Below are 27009 nucleotides of genomic sequence, written 5' to 3' on the forward strand. Positions count from 1 at the left end.
ACCCCAATACTGGACTATACATCATTATACCTGTTTAAAAATGAAACATTATGAGACTTAGAAAGTTTAACTGAGTTATTCAAGTCACACGATCATTACGTGCAAAACTCAAGCCTGGATTTTTCTCACTTTAAAGCTCTTAACCAGCTACTATGTGATTACATAGCCTCTTCTCTTAAGGAAGAGTAAAAATAAATCATTCCAGAAAAATTTGCTGATTACTCTTTTCAAAAAAAGTCCTGGGGCCAGCCCGGTGGCACAGCGGTTAAGTTCGCATGTTCCACTTCAGTGGCCCGGGGGTCGCCAGTCCGGATCCTAGTTGTGGACATGGCACCGCTTAGCAAGCCATACTGTGGTGGGCATCCCACATATAAAGGGGAGGAAGATGGGCACGGATGTTAGTTAGCTCAGGGCCAGTCTTCCTCAGCAAAAAGAGGAGGATTGGCAGTAGATACTAGCTCAGGGCTAATCTTCCTCAAAAAAAAAAAAAAAAGTCCTGTTTATGCCTTAAAGCCTGAAGAGGTCTGACCTTCTTTAAATGGGCTGTATTTTAAGGGGAATTCACACAAAGTTTTGGCAGTGACTGGATCACTGACATTTAACAAGGATTGAAATTATTTGAAGAAAATCATACTGTAGCTACATTGCAGAGTTATATTTTCCCCCTTCATCTCATGGATCAAATTTTAGCTTTTTTTTTTTTTTTGGCTGGGAAAGATTTGCCCTGAGCTAACATCTGTTGTCAATCTTCCTCCCTTCTTTTCCCCCATCCCCAAAGCCCCAGTACACAGTTGTATATAGTTGTACGTCCTTCTAGTTCTTCTATGTGAGCTGCTGCCACAGCACGGCTACTGACAGACAAGCAGTGTGGTTCTGTGCCCAGCAACCCTGTCTGCTGAAGCACAGCACATGGACCTTTAACCACTAGGTCATCAAGGCTAGCTCTCATGGGTCAAATTTTAACTATCGGTAACTAATAGTCCATATTTTATTTTACATTTAGTTTTCCTTGTTTCCCATTAATTCACAAAAATTAATTAGGTATGATACATGATAATCAAGTATTTGATGATTTCTACTATAATATTGATGAACGTCCTAGAAAGAAAAGAGGAAATTTGTTATCAATGGTTTATGAGTTAAGATTAAAGTTTGTTTCAGGCTACAATTTACTATTAGAGACAAATGCCTGGCTCTGTCTATAAAAGCTTGGTTCTGTCTATATTTCATGAGTACACAAAACATTCCATAGTGTTTCTAATTCTGAAAGCTATAATTTCATGGATTGTCTTCCTTTTCTAAATTACAGTAATAATGTCTACAAATACATATTCTCTTCAATTGCCCCAGGGAGGGCTAAGGAATATGTTTGCATTCCTCATACAAACATTATATGAAGTAAATGACAATGCTATCTTAATTAATTTTAAAATAAGGCAGTTAAAAGCAAACAGATTTAAGAAGGGATATGGTGCCTTAGGCAGAAAATTCATGGTTAACTGAACTTCTTTTGAAGGTATCTATCACTACTCTTCCAACCTCTTCCTTCTCTTATAGTCCCTCTCCCATGTGATAGCAACGATCCACACAACTGATGAACCCGGAACTCAGCTAACTCTTGTTCCTTCTCAATTATTCTTATACAAATGATCAACAAGTCCTGTCCATGTTACCTTCTGAATATATTTTGAATCTGTCCCATCCTCTCCATTTCTGCTGCCATTTCCTTGGTTCAGTTCATCATTATTTATCCGAACTATCCCAATCCAAGAAGCTTTTTACACCAGAGTTCTGCTTTAAACTTAAAATGATTTCACCATAGACTTTAAGAGGAGGACTCTAATTGCAAATAAAGCCATTCACAATCTCAACCCTCACCATTTCTGGCCCCCACTTCCTCCTTCCTCTCTTCCCCAGCCATTCTAAAAAGCCTAGTTTCCCAAATGTTCCATACTCTGTGATTTTTTACAGGCTGGTCTCTGCCTGAAATGTCCAACGTTTTTGAGTACAAATTATCCAGGTGTTCTCCATGGTCCAAGTGCTTGAATTTATCAAAGTACTTATTATATTTATGCTATAATCTTATTATCTGTCTTCTCCCACTAAACTGCTTTTTGACAGCATGGATTAAATTCAATTCACCTATTTATCCCTAAAATCTAACAAATAACTTGATCTATAGTGAGCACTCAATAAAGTGCTAAATTAATTCTGCTTTTACAAACATCATCACTGGCAAAAGTACACATAAGATATCAGGCTATCAACTACTTCAGACCCTCACATTAGCCCACTGGGTCAGTTTCTTCAACTGTAAAAACATATTATTTTGTCATTAAGCTCTCTTTTAACTTTAAAAATTTTCTATCACTATATACATTACATATATGTGCATATATATTTTTGTATATATCACACTACTCTTCCATGATTTTATATTTATGTGTGTCTATATGTTTGTAAGTATACACATTTTTCTCACCATGTATCAAAGAGCAGTAATAAACCTGCTGAAGAAACAACCTGAATTCAAAGTACTTCTACAATTACTAGTGGATAAGATATCTGGCATGTAAAAGGCATAGATATATTAGAACAAATGATAATTACAAATGAGTCCACTACTTAAATATATTATTCAAATCTTAAACAATAATGAAGACATGTTTTCCACATTGCTCCAAGGATATAAGTCTAAAAAGAGAAAAAACAGAGAAGACAAAAAATACCACGGTAATGAATACAATATTTTTATAAACTTTATGTCCTCATAAAATACAACTGGAAATAAGAACAAGACTCAGATGATACTTTTCATATAAAAGAATATTGTCACACTATACGTCATCACAATTTTTACTTTGCAATTTTCTAACTAAGAATAAAAGCTACATTTTAAATGTTACATTTCTTGGATAATATTTTTCACCTCTTTTTTATTTTGAACTTTTTAATAAAAAATAAGACTTCTATAAAAGTAAACTAATTAGAAATGTATAGCTCAATGAATTCTCACAAAGCGAACAGATCCATGTAACCAACAGGGGTTCCGTTTGAAAGCAGAATACCCACATATCTTCAACAGTACCTACCCTTCCAGGAAGAACAACTGCTTTAACCACTCTTGATGTACCAAGGTCATAAAGACAGAGGACACTCCCTTCTGCATCTTCCAATCCGATCAACAATCCAGTTCTCTTCTGCCAAGAGAATTCTTTGACAGCTAAGACTATAGGAGACTGTCCATCCGCTCCACTGAATCTGTATGCAGACAATCGCTCTCCTGTTAGAGAGTTTACTACCTCAAGTTGTGGACCACAAGCCAAGCAAGCAAGTCCGTTTTTCCCTACAAGAAAAAAAAAACCAAAAACATTGCTTATGATAATACTGTATGTACACAACGAAACTAAATAGCAGTTAGCTCTTTTACATACACGATACACGGATCACTACTCATCAACTTTATATATTATCTCCAAATTGAAATTTAAGCATTTATAGAACAGAATGGTCCTCAAATTAGTAAAATAACTTGAACAATTACTACTGCAGCAATAATAAAGTAACCATTCAGTAAAGCTGCCATGCTACGTGCCTAAACACAGCATCTCATTTACTCCTTGTCCCACTGCAATACAGAGATAAGGCAACTAAACTTTCACATAGTTAAATAACTCATTTGAGGCTGCACAGCTACAAATACCAGAGCCAAAAGTGGATCCCAAGTCTGTCTAACTCCAAAACTCACACTTTCACTATATTATACCTTAAGAGTTAAACTAGGTACTATGGGAATTACACAATATAACACATGATTCTATCCCTGAAGAGTTCAAAACTAACTGAGAAGATAAGACACAACTAGTATAACAATAGGAAACACCAGGAGTCCTTCTTGGCCCCTTACTCATCATGTTTGGATTTTATTCGGCATGCAATGTAAAGTAAGTGGAGGCTAGTTTTAAGCAGGACAGTGACAGTCTGATTCATATTTTTAAATGTCACTCCAGCTGTTAAGCAGAGAACGGACAATAAGGGAGGAGCACAGAGTAGAAGCAGGGAATGATACCCTCTGCTTGGTTAGCGGCCATGAAGTGGACTGACTGGAGATTCATCTTAGAGGCAGAATTAAAGAGATTTGCTTGCTGATGAATAAGATATGGAGAAGTGAGTAAAACAGAAGAATGAAGAACAGACCCTGCATTTTCCCTTGAGCCACCAGATGAATTGTGGTAACTTTTACTACTATATTTGTGATGCCTATCATGCACCCAAGTAGATAGTTGGATATACTCGATATAGCTGAGGGAGGCTACACAGGTCAAGGAAACAGCATGGCACAGATGGGGACCCAGAATGCATGGGGTCAAAGCTTGTTTTTGCAACTCACTGTGTAGCTGGGATCAAGTTACTCATCCTATTTGATTCTCAGCTACACAGAACAGTGTCTACTTAGAAAAGTCTAATACTTACCTCAATGAAAAGTTGTTACAGTGCCGGATAAGTACTGTTACTACTTTTAATATTCAGGAGAACAGCACTGTAAATAGTCAAAAGACTGATACATGTTTTGCTGTCTTTTTGCTAGGAAGAACAGCTGTGAATTTCATTTTCAGACAAGTCTTCTGCAGTATCTTTCACTAGACTGAAATCTGTAATTTAATGGCTCCTTAGGTATGTTATTCTGCTGTATTATATAACCTAAACTATATATTAAGATCTTGTTCAGATTAATGGAATTAAGAAAAAGACTTTCTGAATATTTTGTATCACCCAGGGCCCTACAATCAGATTTTTCTACTCATTAGACCGTTTAGGTTCCAATCCAAGCTCATAACTAATAACACTTACTGATTTAAAAGGAAAACCAGCTGTATATTATTTCCACTTTCCAAATGTAGATCCTCAATATTAAAAGACATAAAACATATGGTATTTTAAAATGAACTATAACCACCCCCCCAGAGAGTCAGTGAAAATGTGTCCTGGAGTATGTAGATATTATATACGTAGTTATAGATGTTATATATTTACATAAGACTATTGTAACCACATTTTTTTTCTTCCACATAAAGAAACTCCAATATATGCTTATTATTATTTATCTTACAAATCAATCAAATCAGTAAGTTTTCACCAACATTTTACCTGCAGCAAATTTTCCACGAAGCACAGCTTCTAATCTTATTTCCTCTTCTCCAAGGGCTTGAACAGTCACTTCTGGAAACTGCAGAAGAGCACTAGTCACTTGCGCTGTTAAGTCTCGCATACTTCCACTGTAAATATTTTTAAAAGATAACATTATTATGATATATTTATACTATAATACACTTGATTATCTCTAGCCAGACAAAAAAAAGGCACCACACAAAAGTAAATAAACTAAAACTAAAATCTGACTACAAAATACATATTATCTGCTTCTGGGTCTGAGGAATTCTCTCCTAAGAAAATACTTCCCAAACAGCCTTAGGAGAGTAAAGATTCATTAAGGCAGATGTTCTAAGCATATACACGATTTCCTAAATTCTCTGAAAACTGGTTCAATGCAATTAATCTTATGGCCTGACCTACTCTCAAAGAACACTTCACACACAAACAGGAAAAACAGATATATTTTAGAAAAACTACTACTACAGTAAAAGGGAAGAAAGTCCATGAAAAAAGTCCAAAACCAAAGTAACCTCAGGAATTGAGTTTGGCACATGTCTTTAATTGCATAGGGAAAAAAATCTAGAATTATCTTTCATTTCTAACATATAGAAGACTAGATTCTCTGAATGACCCTCCCACTGTAAACAAACAAAAATGATGGTTAAAATATAAAAGTATCTTTTTGAATGATTACTGAGTTGGCAAAGCCAAAAGAGAAGACAGTAGGAATTTTGCAAGACAGTAGTAAGCTGGCCTGGGTCTTGAGGGTTAGCTCCCAAACGCACTCCTGATGATTGGACCTTGTTGGGAGCACTCTGAGGTCCACAGAGGCAGAAGATAAACCTTAGGGCTAACAGAGCCCACTGAACTCCCTAGAGCTGGATCAGCGTAAAGCTGAGTGAGAGAAGCACGCACTGTGCAGGACAGGCAGCAATAGAGCTGTTCATTTTGACCATGGCTCCAAGGCTTCACTCAGAAAAAGAAAATTCCCCTTCACAAATTAGTGGCCATAATTCAGACTATGTTACCTGAAAGTACTCAGGTGAAGAATTGAGAAAATGAACTCAGTCAAAGTAATATAGCAAGGATATCATGATCAATAGCCAGCAGAATCAGTCTATCGGACTTCAGATATTGAAATGATCAGAGAACAGAAAATAAGCATGTTTAATATGTTTAAAGACAGCAAAGATTTAGCTTGCTAATGAGGAGGAAACGAAAAATTATAATGAAAAATGGTCAAGTAGATTTGAAAAAAAAATAATGGAACTTCTGGAGTTAAAAATGAAACAAGCAAAATTCAGAACTTAATGGAGCAATGAGAATGTTGCAGCTACATACAACATGGACATACATCAGAATACAGCAGTAAACAATAAAAGTAGCACAAAATACATGCAGAATAATTACAGTTATAAAGTTAAAAAGACTGCATAATAAAACAAAATATTGCCTAAGGATACAAATATATGTAGCAAAACTAAGAATAAAACAAGGAAATAATAAACACAAAATGCACAACAGTAGTTACCTTTCAGAGAAGGAAAAGGAACTGGAATGGAGTGCATCATGATTCCTTACAAATATTCTTTTGTACCCACTCCACAAACAATTCTTTTGTACTTACTTAACAGACAACAAAAACAAACTCAAAAGGTAAGTAAAACAGTAGACTAGAAAGAGAAAGAGAGCCCCAAAACTTATCCAGAATCTAACACAGAGAGACAAAGAGATGAGTAGTTAAAAGTTATAGACAATATCCAACATATTTATTGAGAATCCTCCCCCAAAATATAACACTAATAGTAAGGAAGAGGCAACATTTTAAAAGATACTTCCCAGACTTATAGAGATACACCAATTCTCTGAAATCGGGAAGACCTGTGAATTCTAGGTAAAATAAATAAAAAGAAATGACTTTTCAACAACAACAGTGGAAGCCAGAAGTCTGGAATATCTTCAGAATTCTAAGCAAAAATACTTGTCAACATAGAATTATATACCAGTGAAATTTCCTTAAGAACAAACATGAAACATTTTTAGACAAATATAAACTGATGTTACCCCAAAGAGACCCTCCCTTAAAGGGAATTCTAAAGGATTACAGGTAGAAGGGAGCTTCAGGTAGAAGAGTGATCAGATAGAAGGTCTGAGATACAGAAAGAATGGTGTGCCAAAGTACTGGTAAATAAATGGAGAATCTAAAATATGGCTACATAACAACAACGATAATAATGCTTAATGTATGAAATTCGTTCCTAGTCCTTTTATTGTCTGAAAGAATAAAGATACACTCGTTTACTTTAGACTTTCTTACACACCCATGTTGAAAATATATACAGGAAGAGGCATACACAAGAATGCTCTTAATAACCAAATATTAAAAATAACCAAACAAGAGAAAGAAGCAGAATTTACTTTATCAGATACTAAAAACATACTGTTACATTATAATAATTAAAACAATGTGATATAAGGCTAGTAATGGATAAACAGATCAATGAAACAGATAATCTAGTCAGAGAACCACCAAAACTCAGTAGATGATAAAAAGCATATTTCAAATCAGAAAGGAGCTATGGACTATTCAACTAACACTATTGGTACAATTTGCCACTCCTTTCTAGGAAAGAAGTTACACACATTACCTAGGCACATACTACACATTCCTCCCCTAATATCTAGACAATGAATAAAAGTATATGTGTGTGTATACACATATCATGAAGCAATACAGAAGAAAGAAGATAAATTCAGGAAAATTAAGAGAATGCTAATCTCTTTCAGTTTGGAGAGAAGTAAACTGAAGGGTTGAATGGATAACCCTAGAAAAACTCCAGGAAAATTCCAGGTGTAGCAAGCCTCCAACTCCATATTACACCACAGGACCTCAGCCGAGGGCCATCTTCCAGGGCAATGCACTGCCTTCTTGGGAGAAAGGCATTAAAGTTCAAAGGAGTCTCCCTGGCAGGAGAGCGATGCCAGGTACAAGGTTCCCCAGGAGGGGCTAAGCTCAATTGTAACACTCAGCCCAAGCCACTCTCAGGGAAGAAAATCAATACTAACAAAATCAAACCTGTGGTAAAACAATAGTATAACAGCCACTCTTAAAAGATCCCTTTCTTAAAAACAAAACAAAAAAACCCATTTTTATAAAGAAATAACTGTCACATTAAAAGAATTATCAGAGGGCCAGCCCAGGTTCGGTTCTGGGTGCAGACCTACACCACCCCTCTGTCAGGCACCATGCTGCAGTGGCGGCTCACATACAAGAAGCAGAACAACTTACAACTAGGATATACAAGCACGCACTGGGGCTCTGGGGAGGGGTAAAGGAAAAGAGAAAGACAGCAACAGATACCAGTTCAGGGCAAATCTTTCCCTGCAAAAGAAGTAATAATATATATTCCTTAAAAAAAAAATCATAAGTTTAATAATTCCTGTCCTTTAATTTCAGTTTATTTTTCTTATAAAATTAATTTTCAAAAGAAAATCACATTTATAGTTTAGTCTATTTCATAAAATTAGCCTCTGTATGAATTCTTCTATCTGTATATCTGCACACAGAGATGTCTGAAATATTAAAAAAACTTTAGCACTGTTTACTTTCGTGTGACCCAAATTTGGGGTGATTTATTCCCTTTTTTTACGCTTTTCAGTATGGCTTAGATTTTAAAAACATTTTTAATTTTTATAAAATCAGTAATAATTACCTAAAGAATTTTTTAAAAACAGAACAAAATCTAAAATAAAAAAACTTTGAAAACACAGGAGATATTTATGTAATCTTAGGATGGGAAGAAGGTGCAAATCAACCTAATATTCACTAACAATCAAGAAAATGCCATGTTAAATCATGATACATTTTTGCCAATCACTGTTGAAGGGAAACACACGTGCATAAACACTCTTGTGGGACCATAAACCTTAACAGCCTTTTTGGAGGATAATTTGCCAGATTATAATTATACATGAACAAATCTTTTGACCTGGCAATTCTAGAACTTTATCTCCTGTAGGCAAAAGACTTACATCCTCTCTCTCTCTTACTCAGGTCATTTGGAGAAAGAAATCCCTGTCACTCCATGACTTCAAATATTGTATGACAGTAACACCACAATTCCTTCCAAAACAACACACAGCACTAATCATTCTCCATCTGGAGGCTCTCAAGACACCTCAAACTTGACATTTCCAAAATGAAACAATCTTTCTCCTTCCTGTCTACAAATCTGGCCCTTTTGTTCTATTTCCTCTCTTGGTTAATAATTCTATCGCCTACCCAGAAACTTTGAGGACTTAGCTAAAACAATGATTGTTCAAGAAACTTTCCTTGGATCGCTAGCTTTCCCCTCACTCCCCCATATCTGGATTAAGTTCCAATTCTCCTACTCATTCCTGATGAACTTGGTACTTCCCCTTTCATGCATGGCACTTACACTGTACAACTGCCTCTCTGTATCCCCAAGATTGAGAGTTCTTAGGAAACAAATATGTACCTTACTTATCATTTTAATCCCAGTAGTTTCCACCCTGTGGAGGGGGCACAAAACTCTGGCTGAAGACATGAATAAATGGTTTCCTTTTCCATTTCCTCCCCTGATCATGCAATACAAGTGGGCACCAAAAACTGCCCATTTTACCAAAAAAAAATTCTGCATTCTAGTCAATCATTTCCATTCCCAATGACGCAGCCTTTGCCAAATGCCTGATCTCTAACTAGAACAAAGGTCTTCTGATCTCCAGTTTCTGGTTCTTTGTCATTCTTATTCTTTATACCCAAATCTATAATTGGCAAGTACTTAGGTACCCTCCCCAAAATTTATGTGAAAAAAATAAATTTGAAAAGGTCACTCAATGAGTTAACAAAACATGAGTTTTAATTTTCTGTTTAGGCTATAGATGCTATTTTCTAGATGAAAATCTGATCAACTGCCTCAAAAAACTTATTATTACTACTAATTTAAAAAACCGTAAAAGTTATGTTTGAGATCTCCCTCCCATTAAAAGTAGATCCAAAAGTATAATCTAAAATAAAGTACTCAGATTATAATTACTGTAATATACGGTCAATGGAAAGTAATGACCATTAGCCTCCAATACAAAAACCTCATAATTATCTAAGGGTCCTAAACTCAAGCTTTAGATGCCAAAAGCATTCTATTTACAGAAATTGGTCATATCCCTCTCCTCCTAAGTATCTTAGAACCAAAGAAATTTTTAGACAAATTTAGGCAGGAAAGGCCACAATCACATTGAAATTACATTGTTTTCCCCTCTGATGGTCTTCTATAGCCTTGATAAAACCAGCGTAATGGTAAACTGAAGCTTACAGCAGTTTTCCCATTAAACTTAAGACCAAACTCATTTCTCCAGAGCTAAAATCTTCAGAATTCTATGTGGCAGCTTTTCCCAAAGTGTATTCTGTGGAGTATTCATGGACATTAAGCAAAAACAGTTTCATGATCACCGCAACTCAATCCAGATTACGCCAACAGAATTTTTAAAACATCTCCTCCACAAGGTGATTCTAAATAATGCACAATAAAAAATTTTCAAGTGAAATATAATAAACGTTCTATTTCTTAGGCTGGATGTACTTTTTGTTATGCTGTTTTTAACATAAAACAAAGATGACGTATGATGTGGAGTACGGGCTCAGTCACAGTATTTAAAAAGAGAACTGTAATTTCCACTCCAGATATACCCTCCCACCTAAAAACAGAGAAAAAATATATGAAACAAGGTGTTTAGACACTGGACAACAAGGAGGCACAGGACAGTGGAAAGGAAAGGAAAACAAGATGACCTCTAGGACTGCCCCAGCTTACTGTGTACAGTCCAGGATACAGAGCAGGGAGGGGAAACCCAAATAGAGCCCAAGGGTCTCCGTGAGTTGAGGAGACAGAGTTGAGAATGCCACAAAGCCAAAGGTAGCTAGAATTCACAGGACACAACAGTGCAGTAGAAAAGGCCATAGAAAGAGCTCCAGAGATCTTCAGTGGGTTTCCCTGAATCTTCATATGATCAGCGTAAGCATGTAAAGAAACTACCAGAGGCCAAGAATGAATCACTGAAAAAGTAGGAGAAATAATTCCCAGAGGTTACACAGGGCCAGGAACAGCTGCAGAGTGGAGAAACTTCCTAACACATGGGGCACTTAGATTACTCAAAAAGGTATTGATTACTTCAACAGCAGGGAGAAGAATCAGCCCTCGTCTAAAAGCTCCTCTAGTTCTGTCTAAATAACCTCAAAAAGCAAGCCTCAAAAGAATCAAACTGCTTCCCAGTAACTTAGCTGCATCCCAAAACAAAGCTCAAGGATATGTAAAGGGATGCAAAAATATTCAGTACTCAAGAAAGTAAAATTCTACATCTGATACCCAATCAGAACTTGTCAAGCATGCAAAAAAGTAAAAAAATATGACCCTTAATAAGGGGGAAAAACCCAACCAATAGAAATAGACTTGGAAATGGCACGGAAGTTAGAATTACTAGATGAGGACATTAAATCAGTTATTCTAGATATAATCCCTATGAAGATAGAGGAAAGTATGAGCATGTTAAGGAAAGATTTGAAAGATGTAAAAAAGACAAAATCAAACTTCCAGAGATGAGAAATACATTGGATGAGACTAACAGATTAGACACAGAAAGTATTAATGAATTTAAACGCCCACAAAGAAACTATCTAAAATCAAGCACAAAGAGAAAAAAGGCTAGGGCAGGGAGGGAAAGAAGAGAGCCTCAGTGAGGTATGGGATAACCTCGTGCCCTAACATGTGTAACAGGAATCTCCAAAAGGAGAGGACAGAAATATTCAAAAAGCTAATGGCCAAATTTAAGGAAAACTATAAACCCACAAATCCAAAAAGGTTAGTAAACTTCAAGCAGTAGAAACATGAAAAAACTCTACCAAAATACATCATACTCAAGGGACAAAGAGAAAACCTTAAAAGTGGCACAGTCACAGAGGAACAATATAAGGATGACAGGAGACTTCTCACTGAAAACAATGCAAGCTGGAAGACAATGCAACAACATATTTTTAAGTTCTGAAAGGAAGAAAAGCTGTCAACCTATAATTCTACACCCACTGAAAATATTTTTTAAACAAAGGCAAAATGAAGACCTTTCAGACATACAAGAGCTGAAAAAACAATCACCAGCAGATGTGCACTAGAAGGAATGTTAAAGGAATTCCTTCAGGCAGAAGGAAAATAATAACCAGAGGAAATCTGGATCTACACAAAAAAATACAGACTACGAAAAATGGTAAATATATACTTTTTTTCTTATTGTTAGTCTCTTTAAAAGACAAGTGTCTATTTGAAGCAAAAATGATACCAATATATTGAGTTTATAACATATTTACAAGTAGAACAAATGACAATAGCACAAAGGCCTAGAGAAATGGAAGCATACCATTACAACGCTCTTACTCTATACATTAAATGCCGTAATGTTGTCTGAAGACAGTAATAATTTAAAGATGCACACGGTAAGCCTTAGAACAACCACTAAACACACACACACACAGATATAGTTAATAAGCCAATGAAAGAGATAAAATGTCGTAATAAAGTTAATCCAAAAGATGGTATAAAAAGGAGGAAAAAGAACAAATGGGACAAATGAAAAAAGGGGAAGACGGTAAATTTAAACCTAACCACATTACATCAATAATCACATTAACGACATGACTTTAACATTCCAATTAAAAAGCAGAGACTGTCAGATTGGATAAAAAAAAAGCAAGACCAAGTTTAAACAAAAAGATTAGATAGATTGGAAGTAAAATAATGGAAGATATACAATGCTAATACTAATCAAAAAAAGCTCGAGCAGCTATGTTAACATCAAAATAGAATTCAGAGCAAAGAATATTACCAGGGATAAAGAAGGTAATTTCATAATGATAAAGGGGTCAATTCACCAAATAAACATTAACAATCCTGAACATTTATGTATCAAATAACAGAGCTTCAAAATATATGAAGCAAAATCTAAGAGAACTGAAAGGAGAAACACACAAACCCACAATTGTAATTGGAGAGTTCAACACTTCTCTCTTCATAACTGATAGAGCTAGACAGAAAAGCAGTAAGGATGAAGACAACCTAAACACAATCGACTAACTTGACCTAATTGATATTTATAGAACATTCTACCCAAGAACAAGACTACACATTCTTTCAAATGCACACAGATGACTTACCAAGATAGACCATATTCTGAGCCATAAAAGAAGTCTCAAATTTAACAGGATTCAAATCATACAAACTATGTCCTCTGATTACACTGAAATTAAATGAGACATCAGTAACAGAAAAACATCTGGAAAATTTAGAAATATTTGGACTCTAAATAACACTTCTAAAGGACCCATGGATCAAAGAAGAGATCAAAAGTGAAATGAAGAGTATTTCGAACTGAATGAAAATGAAAAGATGACATACCAAAATTTGTGTGATGTGGCTTAAGAAGTGCTCAGAGGGAAATTAATAGCACTAAACACCTGTAAAATCTCCTATCAATAACCTAAGCTTCTACCTTAAGAAACCAGAAGAGCAAATTAAACCCAGCATGAGCAGAAGAAAGGAACAGAGGTGCTAAAATTAATGAAATAGAGAAAAAAAGAAAAACTAAAGAAAAAAAAAAATCAATGAAATCAAAAGGTAGTTCTCTGAGAAGATCAAAAAATACTGTATAGACATAGAGAACCAGATCAATGAAAGCAAGAGACCAGAAACTGAACTATTTCACTTATGACAAAGGTAACATTTCAAATCATTGTGAAAATTACAAACTTTTAATAACATCCTGAGACAATTTAGCTGTCCCTTCTGGAAAAAAAAAAAAAAAAAAAGACCTCCTCCTCAGTATGATACAGAAATGGTAAACTACAGATGAATAAAAGATCTAGGGGCACACCCTCAAAAAAAAGAGTGGTGGGAAGAGGAAGCTATAATCTATGAAGCCACTTCTATGTAGTAGGCAGTAATCAGACTTTAAATCTTCAGGTAAAACTGACACCGTATCAGTCCTATGGTTTCAGGTACTCCACCACATCTTTATGTCACTGGTACCCTCATTCTGAGAAGCACGCGACATAAACTTTTTTCTTTCTTTTTTTTGAGGAAAATTGGCCCTGAGCTAACATCTGTGCCCATCTTCCTCCATTTTACACGTGGGATGCCTGCCACAGCATGGCTTCATAAGTGATGCACGGGTCCATGCCCAGGATCAGAACCAGCAAACTCCAGGCCACCAAAGCAGAGCGTGTGAACTTACCTGCTATGCCACTGGGCAGGCACCCAAACATTATTTTTTTTACATTATTTTATTGAGGTCATATTGGCTTATAACATTGTGTAAATTTCAGTGTACAATAATTTCATTATTACATTCTAGTTTCTGTACAGACTGAATTGTGTTCAGGACCAACAGTCTAGTTTTTATCCGTCACCACACGTGTGTCCCTTTACCCCTTTCACCCTTTTCCCACCCTCTTTCCCTGTAGTAACCATCAATCTGTTCTCCTTATCTATGTGTGTGTTTGCACAGACATCACTTTTTGAGGAAAACACTGCTTCAGTGGCTACCCTCAAAAGATAGTAACCTTGGAGTTGAAAACTGACATGGAAGTAAAAACTTTCTCTGGGAAAAGAAAAAAGTAATGGTCTGGAAAAAAAAACTCAAAGGAGAAGAATCATAATCTAACAAGGTAAGAGAGAGCCATTTGACACATTCACTAAATCCCAAAATATGAGAACTTCTAAATCATAAAAGAGAAACTTAAAGTGGGGAAAAACCTTGAAAGACAATTTATACAAATCCACAATTAATCTAAAATAAAAGGAAGTAAAATGTTTTGTGAAACATTTAAAATCTTGAATTTATCAGTGGGTAGGTTATCATTACTACTCTTTATCTTATGCCAAAATAAATTCAACAAATTAACATTTATTGCATTAATCCATCACAAACAGAACTCAGATCTGTATGGACCATGGGCTAAACCATGCTTCTAGGTTTTCAAGTTTAAAACATTCCAAGTACCCCATAGATCTGGTCTATGGCCCAGATATTTCCACAAAAGGTTAACACTGTAACAATGTTAAGTTAGTACTATCCTTAGAAACTTAGAAATTAAATTTAAAGACTACAGAACTTTGAATTGTTTTTTTGTTTTGTTTTGTTTTTAAAGATTGGCACCTGAGCTAACAACTGTTGCCAATCTTTTTTTTTTAATTGCTTTTTCTTCCCAAATCCCTCCAGTACATAGTTGTGTATTTTTAGTTGGGGCTCCTTCTAGTTGTGGCATGTGGGATGCCGCCTCAGCATGGCCTGATGAGCTGTGCCATGTCCGCACCCAGGATCCGAACCAGCAAAACCGTGGCTGCCGAAGTGGAGCGCGCGAACTTAACCAATCGGCCACGGGGCCGCCCCAGAACTTTGAATTCTTGAAGCTGCTCAACTTCCTTGGTGATCCTCTTGTCTTACTTCCCACATTCAATGGATAAACAGCTTATTGATTCTAAGTTTATTTCTTAATTCATTCAATACCAAATGCTTACTATATGCTAAAATGCCAGATGCACAAAAATTAAATGCTCAATCTATAACTTCCTCTCTAACCTCAGTACATCAGCCCCTCCTAAGTGTCCCTTTATCTTCATCTCACCACCTCTCCTTCTCATTAGATGACTCATTAGGGTTAGGATAACAATTATAATTCACTTCCTGGTCCTGAAAATTAATTAGATCTGGCTTCTACAGAGCCAAAGGAAGTTACCCCTTTAGTTCCCTTGGAATGAGAGCAGTATTCTCAAACTTTCCTAATATATTGATGCCTATTTCAAGGGAAAAGGAATTTCTCAAAGCCCTTAGTGTCTGAGAAATACCAAGTTGAAGCACAATCATAGGTTCCATTCAGAACATAATAAAAGGCACAAACTTGGAATTAGAACTGGCTTTAAGTCCAGGTTCTACTACTTACTAGCACATGTACCACTCTATTTCTATACTCTGTCGTCCTTCTTGTCACACCCAAGCTTGCAGAAAAAGAGAATACCTATCTCTCTGACTCAGCTTACCCTAGTGCCTGGCACAAAGGAGTTCAAAAAATCGCTCAGTGAATGAAAGAAAAAGTTTTTCAAATTTAGAAGTTGGCCTTTGAATCTACAGAACAAAAATTGCTTCAAAAACTTTCAAATCCCAAATTTACTGGGTGAATTTTAACAGTCTAAGCACACTGAGGAGAACTTCTAAAAATTATGAGAAAGAACATGTCATATAAAGACATATATGTTCACAAACACGCATTCAGCAGCTATGTTCAGTATTGTACAAAATTAAGTAAAGTCCCAGCCTACATGACCTGTCAGCATTGACAACCCCTAAAAAGTAATTTACACAGTTTCAACTCCTTCCCAAGGTCTAGACAGGCAGAGCAGAAACACCACAGTGGCTATTAATGAAAACACTGTTCATTTTCTTGATAAAGCACAGAAGGGTTATGTCACTCCTCTTCTCAAAATCCTTCAATGACTCCCTAATGCATATAAAAACCAACAGCTCCAGTCACAGGTAATCGAGGCCCTCCAAAATCTGGCAGACCCAGACTATCTTAACAGCCTTGTCTCCCAAAACCACTTCCTTCATCAGTTTGCCATTGCCTAGCACTTTCATTCTTTTCTTTACGCTGTTCCCTCCTCCATGCCCGTCTGCCAAAGCCCCACCTATCGCTCAAGGACTAGATTCCCAGGATGCTCTGGGTAGATCCATCCTTTCCTATTTAACTTCATCTCTGAGCTTACTCCTTTCCATCTTCAGGTGAGCAATCCTAAATATGATTTTTTTAAATTTATTACTTGTGTTTGCCTGTCTTCCCCACTATACTATGAATTCCTAAAAGGCTAAAGTCGTATCTTATTCCTGTGAACTCCAGAGGGTCACAATGCCTTGCAACTAATAGGTCCTAAACATGTGGTAAACTAGGATAGTAAGATACTAGCAGGGACAAGAATAGAAATATTAAACATAAAATCAACTTTTACAAACTCAATATTCTTAAAATTCAACAAGAAAACAAACAACCCAGTTAAAGAATGGCCAAAGACCTTAATAGACACCTCACTAAAAAAGATATAAAGATGGCAAATAATAACATGAAAAGATGCTCCACATCATATGTCCTCAGGGAAATGCAGATTAAAACAACAATACATTACACATCTATTAGCGTGGCCAATATCTAGAAACCTGACAGCACCAAAGGCTGACAAGGATGTGGAGCAACAGGAACTCTCATTCGCTGCTGGGAATGCAAAATGGTGCAGCCACTTTGGAAGACAGTTTGGCAGCTTCTTACAAAACTAAACAAACTCTTACCATACAATCCAGCAATCCCACTCCTTTATGTACCCAAAGGAGATGAAAACTTACATCCAAACAAAAACCTACACATGGATGTTTATAACAGCTTTACTCATCACTGTCAAAACCTGGAAGCAACCGAGATGTCCTTCGGTAGGTGAATGAATAAATAAACAGTGGCACATCCAGACAATGGATTATTATTATCCAGGGCTAAAAAGAAATGAGCTATCAAGCCATGAAGACATGGAGAAAGCTTAAATGCCTATTACTAAGTGAAAGAAGCCAATCTGAAAAGGCTAGATAATGCAAGATTCCTATTATATGACACTCTGGACAAAACAAAACTTGCGGAGACAGTAAAAAGATCAGTGGTGGCCAGGAGCTGGTGGAGAGGAAGGGATGAACAGGCAGAGCGCAGAGGATTTCTAGGACAATGAAACTACTCTGAATGATTCTATAGTGATGGATGCATGACATTATACCTCTGTCCAAGCCCACAGAAAATAGCACACCAAGAGCAAACCCGAATTGTAAACTGTGGACTCTGGGTGATAATGATATGTCTCCGTAGGTTCATCAACTGTAACAAATGTTCCACTCTGGCCGGGGATATTGATAACGGGCGAGGCTGCGCAGGAGTGGGAGGAGGAAAGAGTGTGTACCTTCTACTCAATTTTATAGTGAACCTAAAACTGTTCTAAAAAATAAAGTCTATCAAAAAGAAGAAAACTCAATATTAGGTCCAACTTATTTTTCCTTTTTTCTTTCTGACTCTTAAAAAGAGTAAGAATTCTGGCCTGGCTGGTGGCATGGTGGTTAAGTTCACATGCTCCACTTCAGTGGCCCAGGGTCTGCGGGTTTGGATCCTAGGCCGGACCTAGACACCACTCACCGAACCAGGCTGTGACAGCATCCCACGTACAAAACAGAGAAAGACTGACACACATTTTAGCTCAGGGCCAATCTTCCTCACTGGGGAAAAAAAAAAAGACTAAGAAGAGTTATGATTTAAATGTAAACCACATCAGTGGACCCAGAAACTTTCAGCCTTGTAGCAGCTGTTCCTTCAAACTTAATTTGAATATTTATTAATTGCCAACTGCTTTTAAAACACTGTGTTGGGAAGGAAATGCCAGAGCAGAAAGTTGACCTACTTCCTGACCTCACGGAGTTTACAGTCTACAAGAGGAGATACATAGTCAAGCATCAGAATATCAGACACAAATAAATGCTACAATAGAGGTATATACACTGAGAGATCCCAGGGAAGAAGTGGGATAAAGGAAAATGAATGATTGCATAGAAAAGATGGCATGTGAGCTAAGGAGGACTTGAAATTTGAGAACTTGAAAAAGTTAGAGATGGCACTCCAAGCTGAAGGACACCAGCTAAGGAACATCAAAGTACATCTTCAAGAAAATGGTCCCAGGATTGGGGATGATTCTGGAACAGGTGAAGCACGATCCTGTGAACTGCTGAGGCTGGACAGCAGCACAGACTTGTTGTAGAGACCGTTAACCTAATCTAGGGAAGGTACACTTCATTCTTGAGAAAAAAATGAGCAGGTCCTGAAAATTTTCATGGTTAGAAGGAAAGAAACAACGTTTTGTTTCCTCTTAAATCAAGATGTGTCCATCCCAAACGCGCTGTACAGCAATCTTACAAAAAAAAAAAACCAACTTTTTAAAAATAATTACTGCCCTTTTGCGAACTGGTGACACTTTGGTACTGGGTTATCGAAAAATCAGGATCAAAAATTACAGTACGGAGAGAACGCAGACTTCCCACAGCGCTTAACACACTTAGAGCGTCTCTCAAGCATTAGTCTGAGCTGGGCTTGTCATCCCCGGCCAAATCCTCCAGAATAAACAAACTACCTTTATTTCTTCTCTTCTCACAGACCCGATTAGGGAAAGCTCACGGAAGAAGGTTCTCAAAATCTACCGGCTCTTTAAGATATTTTGAGAATAAATTGAAAATTTTAGCGTTTCCAAGAGATCTATATTTTATCCTAAAAGATCCAGGTTCTTCCAGATATTGCTCAAACTGCCTATTTGAAATCAGATAATAACAGCTACTACGAACCTCGCTGGCTTTGAGAATAAACTAACCTCCCTCCGACCCCCCCCAAAAAGCAGTCAACCCGTAACAAAAGTCATCGTCCTGAAGTTTCCCGGTGGAACAAGTAGGGCAATTTAATACCCACTTCGAGGTGTGCTGTTATTTTAAATCTCCCTGACCCGACCAAATTCACCGCCCTTTTCAAATCACGACTTCTTCCCCGCTCCGGACTCACCCGAGCCAGGCCCAGGAGCATGCGGAGCACACAGCAACGTGAGCCGCGCTCCAAGAGCCCGCGGGCTCCCCCAGGGGAAGGCCCGCCAAGATTTCCACCGCGTCGGGGGGTAGCGGGGAAGGGGCGCCGAGCTCCAGGCTGGCCTGGACGGGCTGCGGACCGGGCTGCTGGCGCGGAAGGCGCTGGGGGGGGACCCCGCGGGGACGCTCCGCCGCCATGTGCCACCGCTCCGCCGCGAAAGACGTTATGTAACTCCCTCGGAGCCCCGGAGCGCGCCGTACCGGCCGCCGCTCGCGTCCGCCCGCGGCTCGCGGGGCGCGCACGAGCCCGGCCTAGGCCCCGCGCGGCGCGAGAGCCGGCGGCCGCTCCGGGCCCAGGCCGCGCCGGCCCAGCCCCCGCCCCTGTCCCCTACCTGCGAAGGGCGGGTGACGGAGCCGCCGCGCCGCCGAGTCCCGTGGGGCGCCAGGCGAGGCGCGAGCTCCTCCCGCGCGGGTCCGTCACAGCATCTCCCGGGAGACAGGCCGCCACAGACAGGGCGCGTTCCCTCCGGCCCGCGGAAGCTGCCGCTCGCCTCGCCGGCCTCCGCCCGCGACCTCCCCGGCCGCCTCCGATGCACACCCGCGAGGGCGCCTCGGCCGGCTGCAGGCCGGCTGACCGCTCAGCGACGAAAAGGTGGCCGCTCCCCGCCGCGACCCTGCCTGCGCCGCTCGGCCCGCGCCGGCCCCGCTTTACGCATTACCCAGGGCAGACACCGAGTCCCACACGCCGGGCGGGGCGGGGGAGGGCGCAGAGGGAGGGGTCTGGGGAAGGAGATCGCGGCGCGGGGACCTGAGTTCTCGCGAGCGTTCCGGCCTCGGGCGCCGGCTCGCGGGAATTTTCAAACTCTCGGGGAAATAAAGTGGGGGGAGGGAAAGGGAGGAAAGGGAAGCAGGTTCGGAAAGGGCCGGTTATTTACAAAAAATAGGATGGCCCCGCCTCGGATGAGCGGGGGAGGGGAAGACTACAAATCCCACAATGCCTTGCGCCTTAAACCGCTCCGGCAGCCCGGCCGTTGGGCGCGGTGCGGGTCGGGAGTGGTAGTCTTTATCTGACGTCGCGCGGGGCGGAACCCTCCCTCTGCCAGATCCGGCGGGGTGACCCCGGTGGCGGGAGAATCTCCACGTTATCTTCTGGAGTTCTCTGCTGGCGGCCAAATGATAATGTTTGCCGCATGGCTGCCACGTTTGCCTTTGGTGTTTTTCGTCCACTAGGCTCCGACTTTTCCTGCCAAAAGTGGGCCCCACACTTCTGGAGAAGCTCTTTTTTTCACCCCTCCTATATATATTTTTAATATCCGAGGGTGATTTCGTGGTCATAGGGGCTCACGCGGCCTAATCTAATCTTTTTCGTCAAATTTTTACCCTAAATCAGTCTTGCCTTTTTGGTCACCCCAGGGTTTCCTTGTGGAATTTCTTTTATTTGTTGTTAGTATCTTTGAAGCTAGTCCCGGCACCAAACACGTTTCAAACAAATAGATGTGGAGTAAGTCCGCAATAGTAAATACCAAATACAGGTAAAGGATTATAACGTGAGGCAGAGGGAGGATTCTTGCAGACCACTTTTTTATCAGGAAAGTTTATCCTTTTCCGTTACCCTTTCCTATGTTTTTTGAGATATGCTGTGGTTTAGAAATGTAATTTCCTTTTTTCTATAATTTTTGTTTTTTTATTGACAGCAACCTCTAAATGTATCATACTTGTTTGTAAAAGCTACTGGGCTAAATCGTGGTAGAGAAGGAGTTAAAAGAGGTTTTTGGTTGTTGTCTTGATTATTTTAAATAGACCTCTTCAAACAGAAACTGTCCCTCTATCAGACGTCCTGATTTATGTCCTTGCCTTGCTCCCCATTCTACACCTCCTTTCTTTGGCACTATTTTATGCTGCATGCATGAGTACTGTCCTTCTTGGTAGCCTGAAGACGTGAGTTCTCATGTCAAGTATGCTGCTAGTGAACTGTGTGACATTAGGGAAATCAACTGATCTCTCTGGGCTTCAGTTATCAGGTCTGTAGAGCAAGAGGGACTGGATTAGAGGATTGACTGGTTAGACAGACATGTATTAACTCTGCTCTAAGGCTTGTGAAATTCAATCTGCCAGTTGTAAAATTCAAAAATCTATCTCATCATACTTACTATCCAGTTTAATCCACTTTCTAAATGATCGTTCAGATTTTAACCTTTCCTTCCATCACTGCTGACACAATGGTTAAATGTATGATGGTCTAGAATCTGGACCAACCCTCCCTATCGTATTTTATTTCCCTGCGTAGTTCTGAGAATCTTTTCTTCACTCTCCTCCAAACGTGCTTTTGCCTTTCAGTGTCTCCCAGCCTCTTCTCCCCTTGTCTAAATCTTAATATCCCTCAAGGTCGAGCTCAAGTCTCTTTTCTCTCCCAAATCTTCTCTTCAGCCTCAGCCCACGTGAATCACCAAGACTTGCATTGAAGATACCTGGTTGGTATTATTTTATGCCTGTTTCCCTTTTTACCTCTGACTCCCTCCATGCTCCCCATTCCCTGATCTCCCAGCAACACCGGGCGCACAGACTGTATCTTACACTTTTTTTTAATGCTTCCCTCGTAACTGCTAGTTTTTTATTTTAATTGCTTTGTGAACTGAATTTCCATTTTAAAGCTCTCATTCAACCCCTTTTCCTCTATTCAGTCATTTAACTAAGCTTATGCCAAATTATTTTACTTAGTTTCAGAGATATTAATAATTGTTAAATAGAGAAAAATCTGGATTTGGTAGTCAAATGAGTATGGGGAGCTAATTAAATAAAATTAAATATTTCTTTTATGTAGTACTTCACTGCCTTTAACATGCTTGGCATTTCCCAAGGTTACTTGACCATGGAATGAAGCCATTTATACTTGTGGAACATCTTGCCTCGTTAGTGTTCCACAGAATGGACTTTGTAAACAAGGTTTCAGAGCTTTCCCTTACTGGAGGAAGCATTGTTTAGCAAAAAGAACATGGTCATTTGGAGCCAGACAACCTGGGGTTTTAATCCTTTGACTACTTTCTAGCGACATGACTTCAATCTCTGAGCCTGTTTTCTCATCTGAAAACAAAGGATAATGTTTCTTATTCCCCTGGTAGAGCTGTTACAAAGATTCAAGGGAAGTACCTCGTGCCCAGCTCAGAACTTCATTCCCTTTCTCCCTATATGGTTATTAGTTATTTTGATAAAAGTCCTAGAAAATGATAATGACTAGTGTGGACCCTCGAGCTTCCATTTAGAATGTTTTATTCAAGAGGTGATATTTCAATACCAATCCAGCATCCTGGGAGCAACTGACAGCCATCTGATTTCAGAGAATTTAGAAGCTCATTGAGGTGTTCTGAATTAGTTCTCATTTGTTTTGCAAAGTAATAGGAAAAAACCTTCATATTTTAACAAGAACAAGAACAACAAGAAAAAACCCCCCAGAGCTTGTCTATCTCAAATAGAGGCAACGCCTCTGTCCTAACCTACATTTTACATCATTTTTGTAAAGATTATTGGTTGTAACAAGAAGTGTCCAACCGTGATTTCTCCAATCCACAATAAGCTTGGGGGGTGAAGAGTCATATTTTTCTTGTTTCCCACCACATTTCCAGTGATGGCATAGTGGCCATCATATAAATAAGTGCTAAAATAATTGTTTAGTGAATGAGTATATATTTATTGATTTCACCATTCAACCCAAAATATATGATATTAGATTAAAACAGACTCTAGAGATACTCTAGGCCAAACACGCCATTTTATAGGTGGGAAAACAGATTGTCAAATGATTTGCCGCAAATATTTAGGATGGATTTTATTTGTTTGGTTTGAAAAAACAGACATTAAATCAAATCTATAACTTTTAAAGAAAAGTAATATATTTTTCTGTCATTAAATACAATCTTTATGCACTTGAAAAATTGTTTTTTATAAATGGTACCAAAAAAAGTCATAGATTTTATTTCTTTCTCTGAATACTGGTAATATTTGTCATGAACATGGTACCACAATTAATCTCTTCTTAAAAATTGTTTCCCCAAATCAACAATACAAAGAGATTTATGCACCCCTATGTTCGTTGCAGCATTATTCATAATAGCCAAGATGTGGAAGCAACACAAGTGCCCATCAACTGATGAAAGGATAAAGAAGATGTGGTGTGTGTGAGTATATATATACTACTCAGACAAAATCGTTGCATTTGCAACAACGTGGATGGACCTTGAGGGTATTATGTTAAGCAAAATAAGCCAGACAGAGAAAGACAACTACCAGATGATTTCACTCATATGTGGAACATAAACTAACACGTGGACAAAGAGAACAGATTGGTGGTTACCAGAGGGGAAGTGGGTAGGGGGAGTGGGCGAAAAGGGTAAAGGGGCACATATGTATGGTGATGGATGAAAACTAGACTATTGGTGGTGAGCACAGTGCAGTCTATACAAAAACTGATATATAATAATGTACACCTGAAATTACACAATGATATAAGCTAATATGACCTCAATAAAATTTTTTTTAAATCGTTTCCTTTTCTCTCTCTCCCTTTCTTTCACATCTTCCTCTTCCAAAGCTACTTTTTAAAATCTGTGTATTTTAACTAAAACTATCACAGTTATGATTTCTTTGTTCTTGGACCCCAAAGAACACCATTAATGATGGATCTTGAAATTCTGCTATAAGTAGCTATAGGCAGTGTACTCACGTATCATTGCATTTTTTGTTTTTAACCTTTAGTTCCTCAAGACTCATGCTTGCCTTAGAGTGTTGTTGTTCTAGATTCCAGAGGCACGCACTAGTTATATGCTTCTTTTAGCATATAACTCCTGAGTCACAAATCTCTTCCTCGTCTGAAGCTCCGTGCCTCAAAGGAAGCCAGGTAAGAAAAGCTGGCTGTGCAGAGTTGGAAACGGATTGAAGTGTGAACAGTCAAGTCTCATGTTCCACTGAGGAAATAGGTCACCCATTTTAACAAGTGCTTTGTGCCTGGTTTATTAGATGGCTTCTGAGCCTTATTTTTTCTTGTCAATTACTTTAATCCCGTTGAGCTTGCACATCCTATATTAACCGTGACATTTGCATGGTGCTGGAAGTTATCTCAAGCACTTTAAATTGTTGTTCAAAACAATATCTCTACATGGTTTAAATTGTAAACTGTGGGGATTTTTCTTCCTTTGGCCTTTTCTGATCTTTATTCCTTCTTGGGTCCTCTGTATGGATTTTTAATAAATTTCACATAGAGTTGTAGGACTTGATTAGAGAAAAGTATAGGTGACATGGTATCAATTTTTCACCATGAAATGTCTATAAAATTGAAACAAGATGTTAACTAGGTGGAGAGCCAGCGATGGAATGTCCCGTATAAAGTTCAGAATACGTTAGAGCATTCTTCTCCCGAAAATTAATTTAAATGTAGAAAACCTCTAGAGTTTAGAAGTGAATTATCTATTAGCAGACCACGTAATTCCTGTTTAGTGAAGGAAACATTATAGAACTTTAATGAAATCAAAATTACATCCTTAAGATTCTAAATCATAATTCTCAGTATTTTTCAGCATAGTTTTGTTTTGTTTCAGTTCCCTATTATTTATTCATTCGTTTGTTCATCTCTCAAATGTGTATTGAATGTTTTCAATGGGCTAGTCATCATTACTCAAGGCATTGGGGATAAAAAGCTTAGTAAGACCAATATCTGTGTCCCTCATCAAAGCAATCAGAACAACATGATTAAATGAAAAATTTCTTCTTGCTTGAAATATTTTTATCAGAGCTCCTTTATTTTATTTATTTATTTCTTTATGAGGAAGATTCGCTCTTTTTTTTGCTTGAAGAAGATTGTCCCTGAACTGACATCTGTGCCAGTCGTCCTCTGTTTTGTATGTGGGTCCCCACCACAGCATGACTTGATGAGCAGTGTAGGTCTGCACCCAGGATCTGAACCTGTGAACCTGGGCCACCGAAGCAGAGCACGTTGGACTTTAATCGTTATGCTACGGGGTTGGCCCTCTCAAAGCTCCTTTAAAATCAAAGACAGATGTAACTCTTTCTTAAGTATCTTATTGGTAATTATAACAAACACTCCATGTCCTGGTCAGTCATAGGAATATTCTGGTTTCACATTCTGGTTTTGGTCAAGCCGTTTTGTTCACTAGAATTGGTTGGGTCACAGACTTATTTCCCACCAGTTGGACAAAGGCACTTTGTTTTTTATTGAGGTCATATTGGCTTTTAATATTGTGTACATTTCAGGTGTACATTATTATATTTCAGTTTCAAAAGGCACTTTTAAAGAAGGCCTGCCATTTTTATGTTTGAAGTATTTTTGAATGGCAGCTCTGTAATCTCTTAGCTTTCTTTTGTTCTTATGATTCTGCGGTCTCTTGTTTTTAGAAAAGTCTAATTTTAAAGTTAGGGAACTGTCCTTTATTACGTGTGTCACAGATTATGGACATGAAAGTTTCTACACTTGGCCAATTTCAGATATTAAGTATAACACAGCACTTTGGTTAAAAGAGTGAATAACAAAACACACCCTTGCAACACACGTTCCCACAGCACTTAGGTTTTTTTGTACGGTAGGGAGGTTGTTACATTCTCTGCGTGACTGACACCACAATCACTTATGCATTCTTTTAATCCTGCCTCACACAAACATACATTGCCTCATCAATGGAGAAGCTTTTGGAAAATAGACGCTTGATAAATCTTCAGTAAATTAGGCTGGGGACATATCTCCTCGGCAGGGTAGACATTGGAAACCTTAACCTCCAGAAAATGAGGCTGAGGAGGACACACCAGACTGCAGTGTAAGAACTATTGTCTTTTCGAGGTACAGTGTCAAAGATTAGAAAACTTCAAAGCCTTTTGCTTTGAAGATCATGAAGATTTTCAGAGAGTAAAATACAGTCCCACTGACACCAAAAGACATTGCATGTTGCAGGAACGTTAGAGGACAAAGTGATGTGTGAAAAACAACACGCAGACTTGCGTATAATTCCAGCTGATTTAGAAACCATTTGCTATATAGAATAAATCTGAATAAGCCCTTCAATGATAGTTGTGGGTGGAGTCTTTAAGAACCCAGTGCCTTATTTAACTAGAATCATTTCTTTCCTTTGCTATTTTTGCTGACACACTTCAAAC

General features: G+C 38.5%; 1 protein-coding gene across 2 annotated transcripts in view; it reads right to left on the minus strand.

Annotated features, from left to right (window-relative positions):
- The window catches only part of AHCTF1 (AT-hook containing transcription factor 1), an 88337-nt gene extending 67487 nt beyond the window's left edge, over nt 1-20850 (minus strand). The window contains exons 1-3 of one of the 2 annotated variants that reach the window (XM_070602615.1): nt 20247-20850; nt 5149-5276; nt 3093-3346 (exon numbers count right to left, since the gene is read on the minus strand). In XM_070602615.1, coding sequence (XP_070458716.1) covers nt 3093-3346; nt 5149-5269 — 375 coding nt within the window. In that variant the 5' untranslated portion in view covers nt 5270-5276; nt 20247-20850. Of the gene's footprint in view, nt 1-3092; nt 3347-5148; nt 5277-19834; nt 20225-20246 lie in introns of those variants that run through there. The other variant, XM_070602614.1, reaches the window with a different exon arrangement.
- Nucleotides 20851-27009: the final 6159 nt, after the last annotated feature.

Source organism: Equus przewalskii, chromosome 31 (assembly GCF_037783145.1).
Source record: "Equus przewalskii isolate Varuska chromosome 31, EquPr2, whole genome shotgun sequence".
In the NCBI taxonomy this organism is placed as follows: Eukaryota; Metazoa; Chordata; class Mammalia; order Perissodactyla; family Equidae; genus Equus; species Equus przewalskii.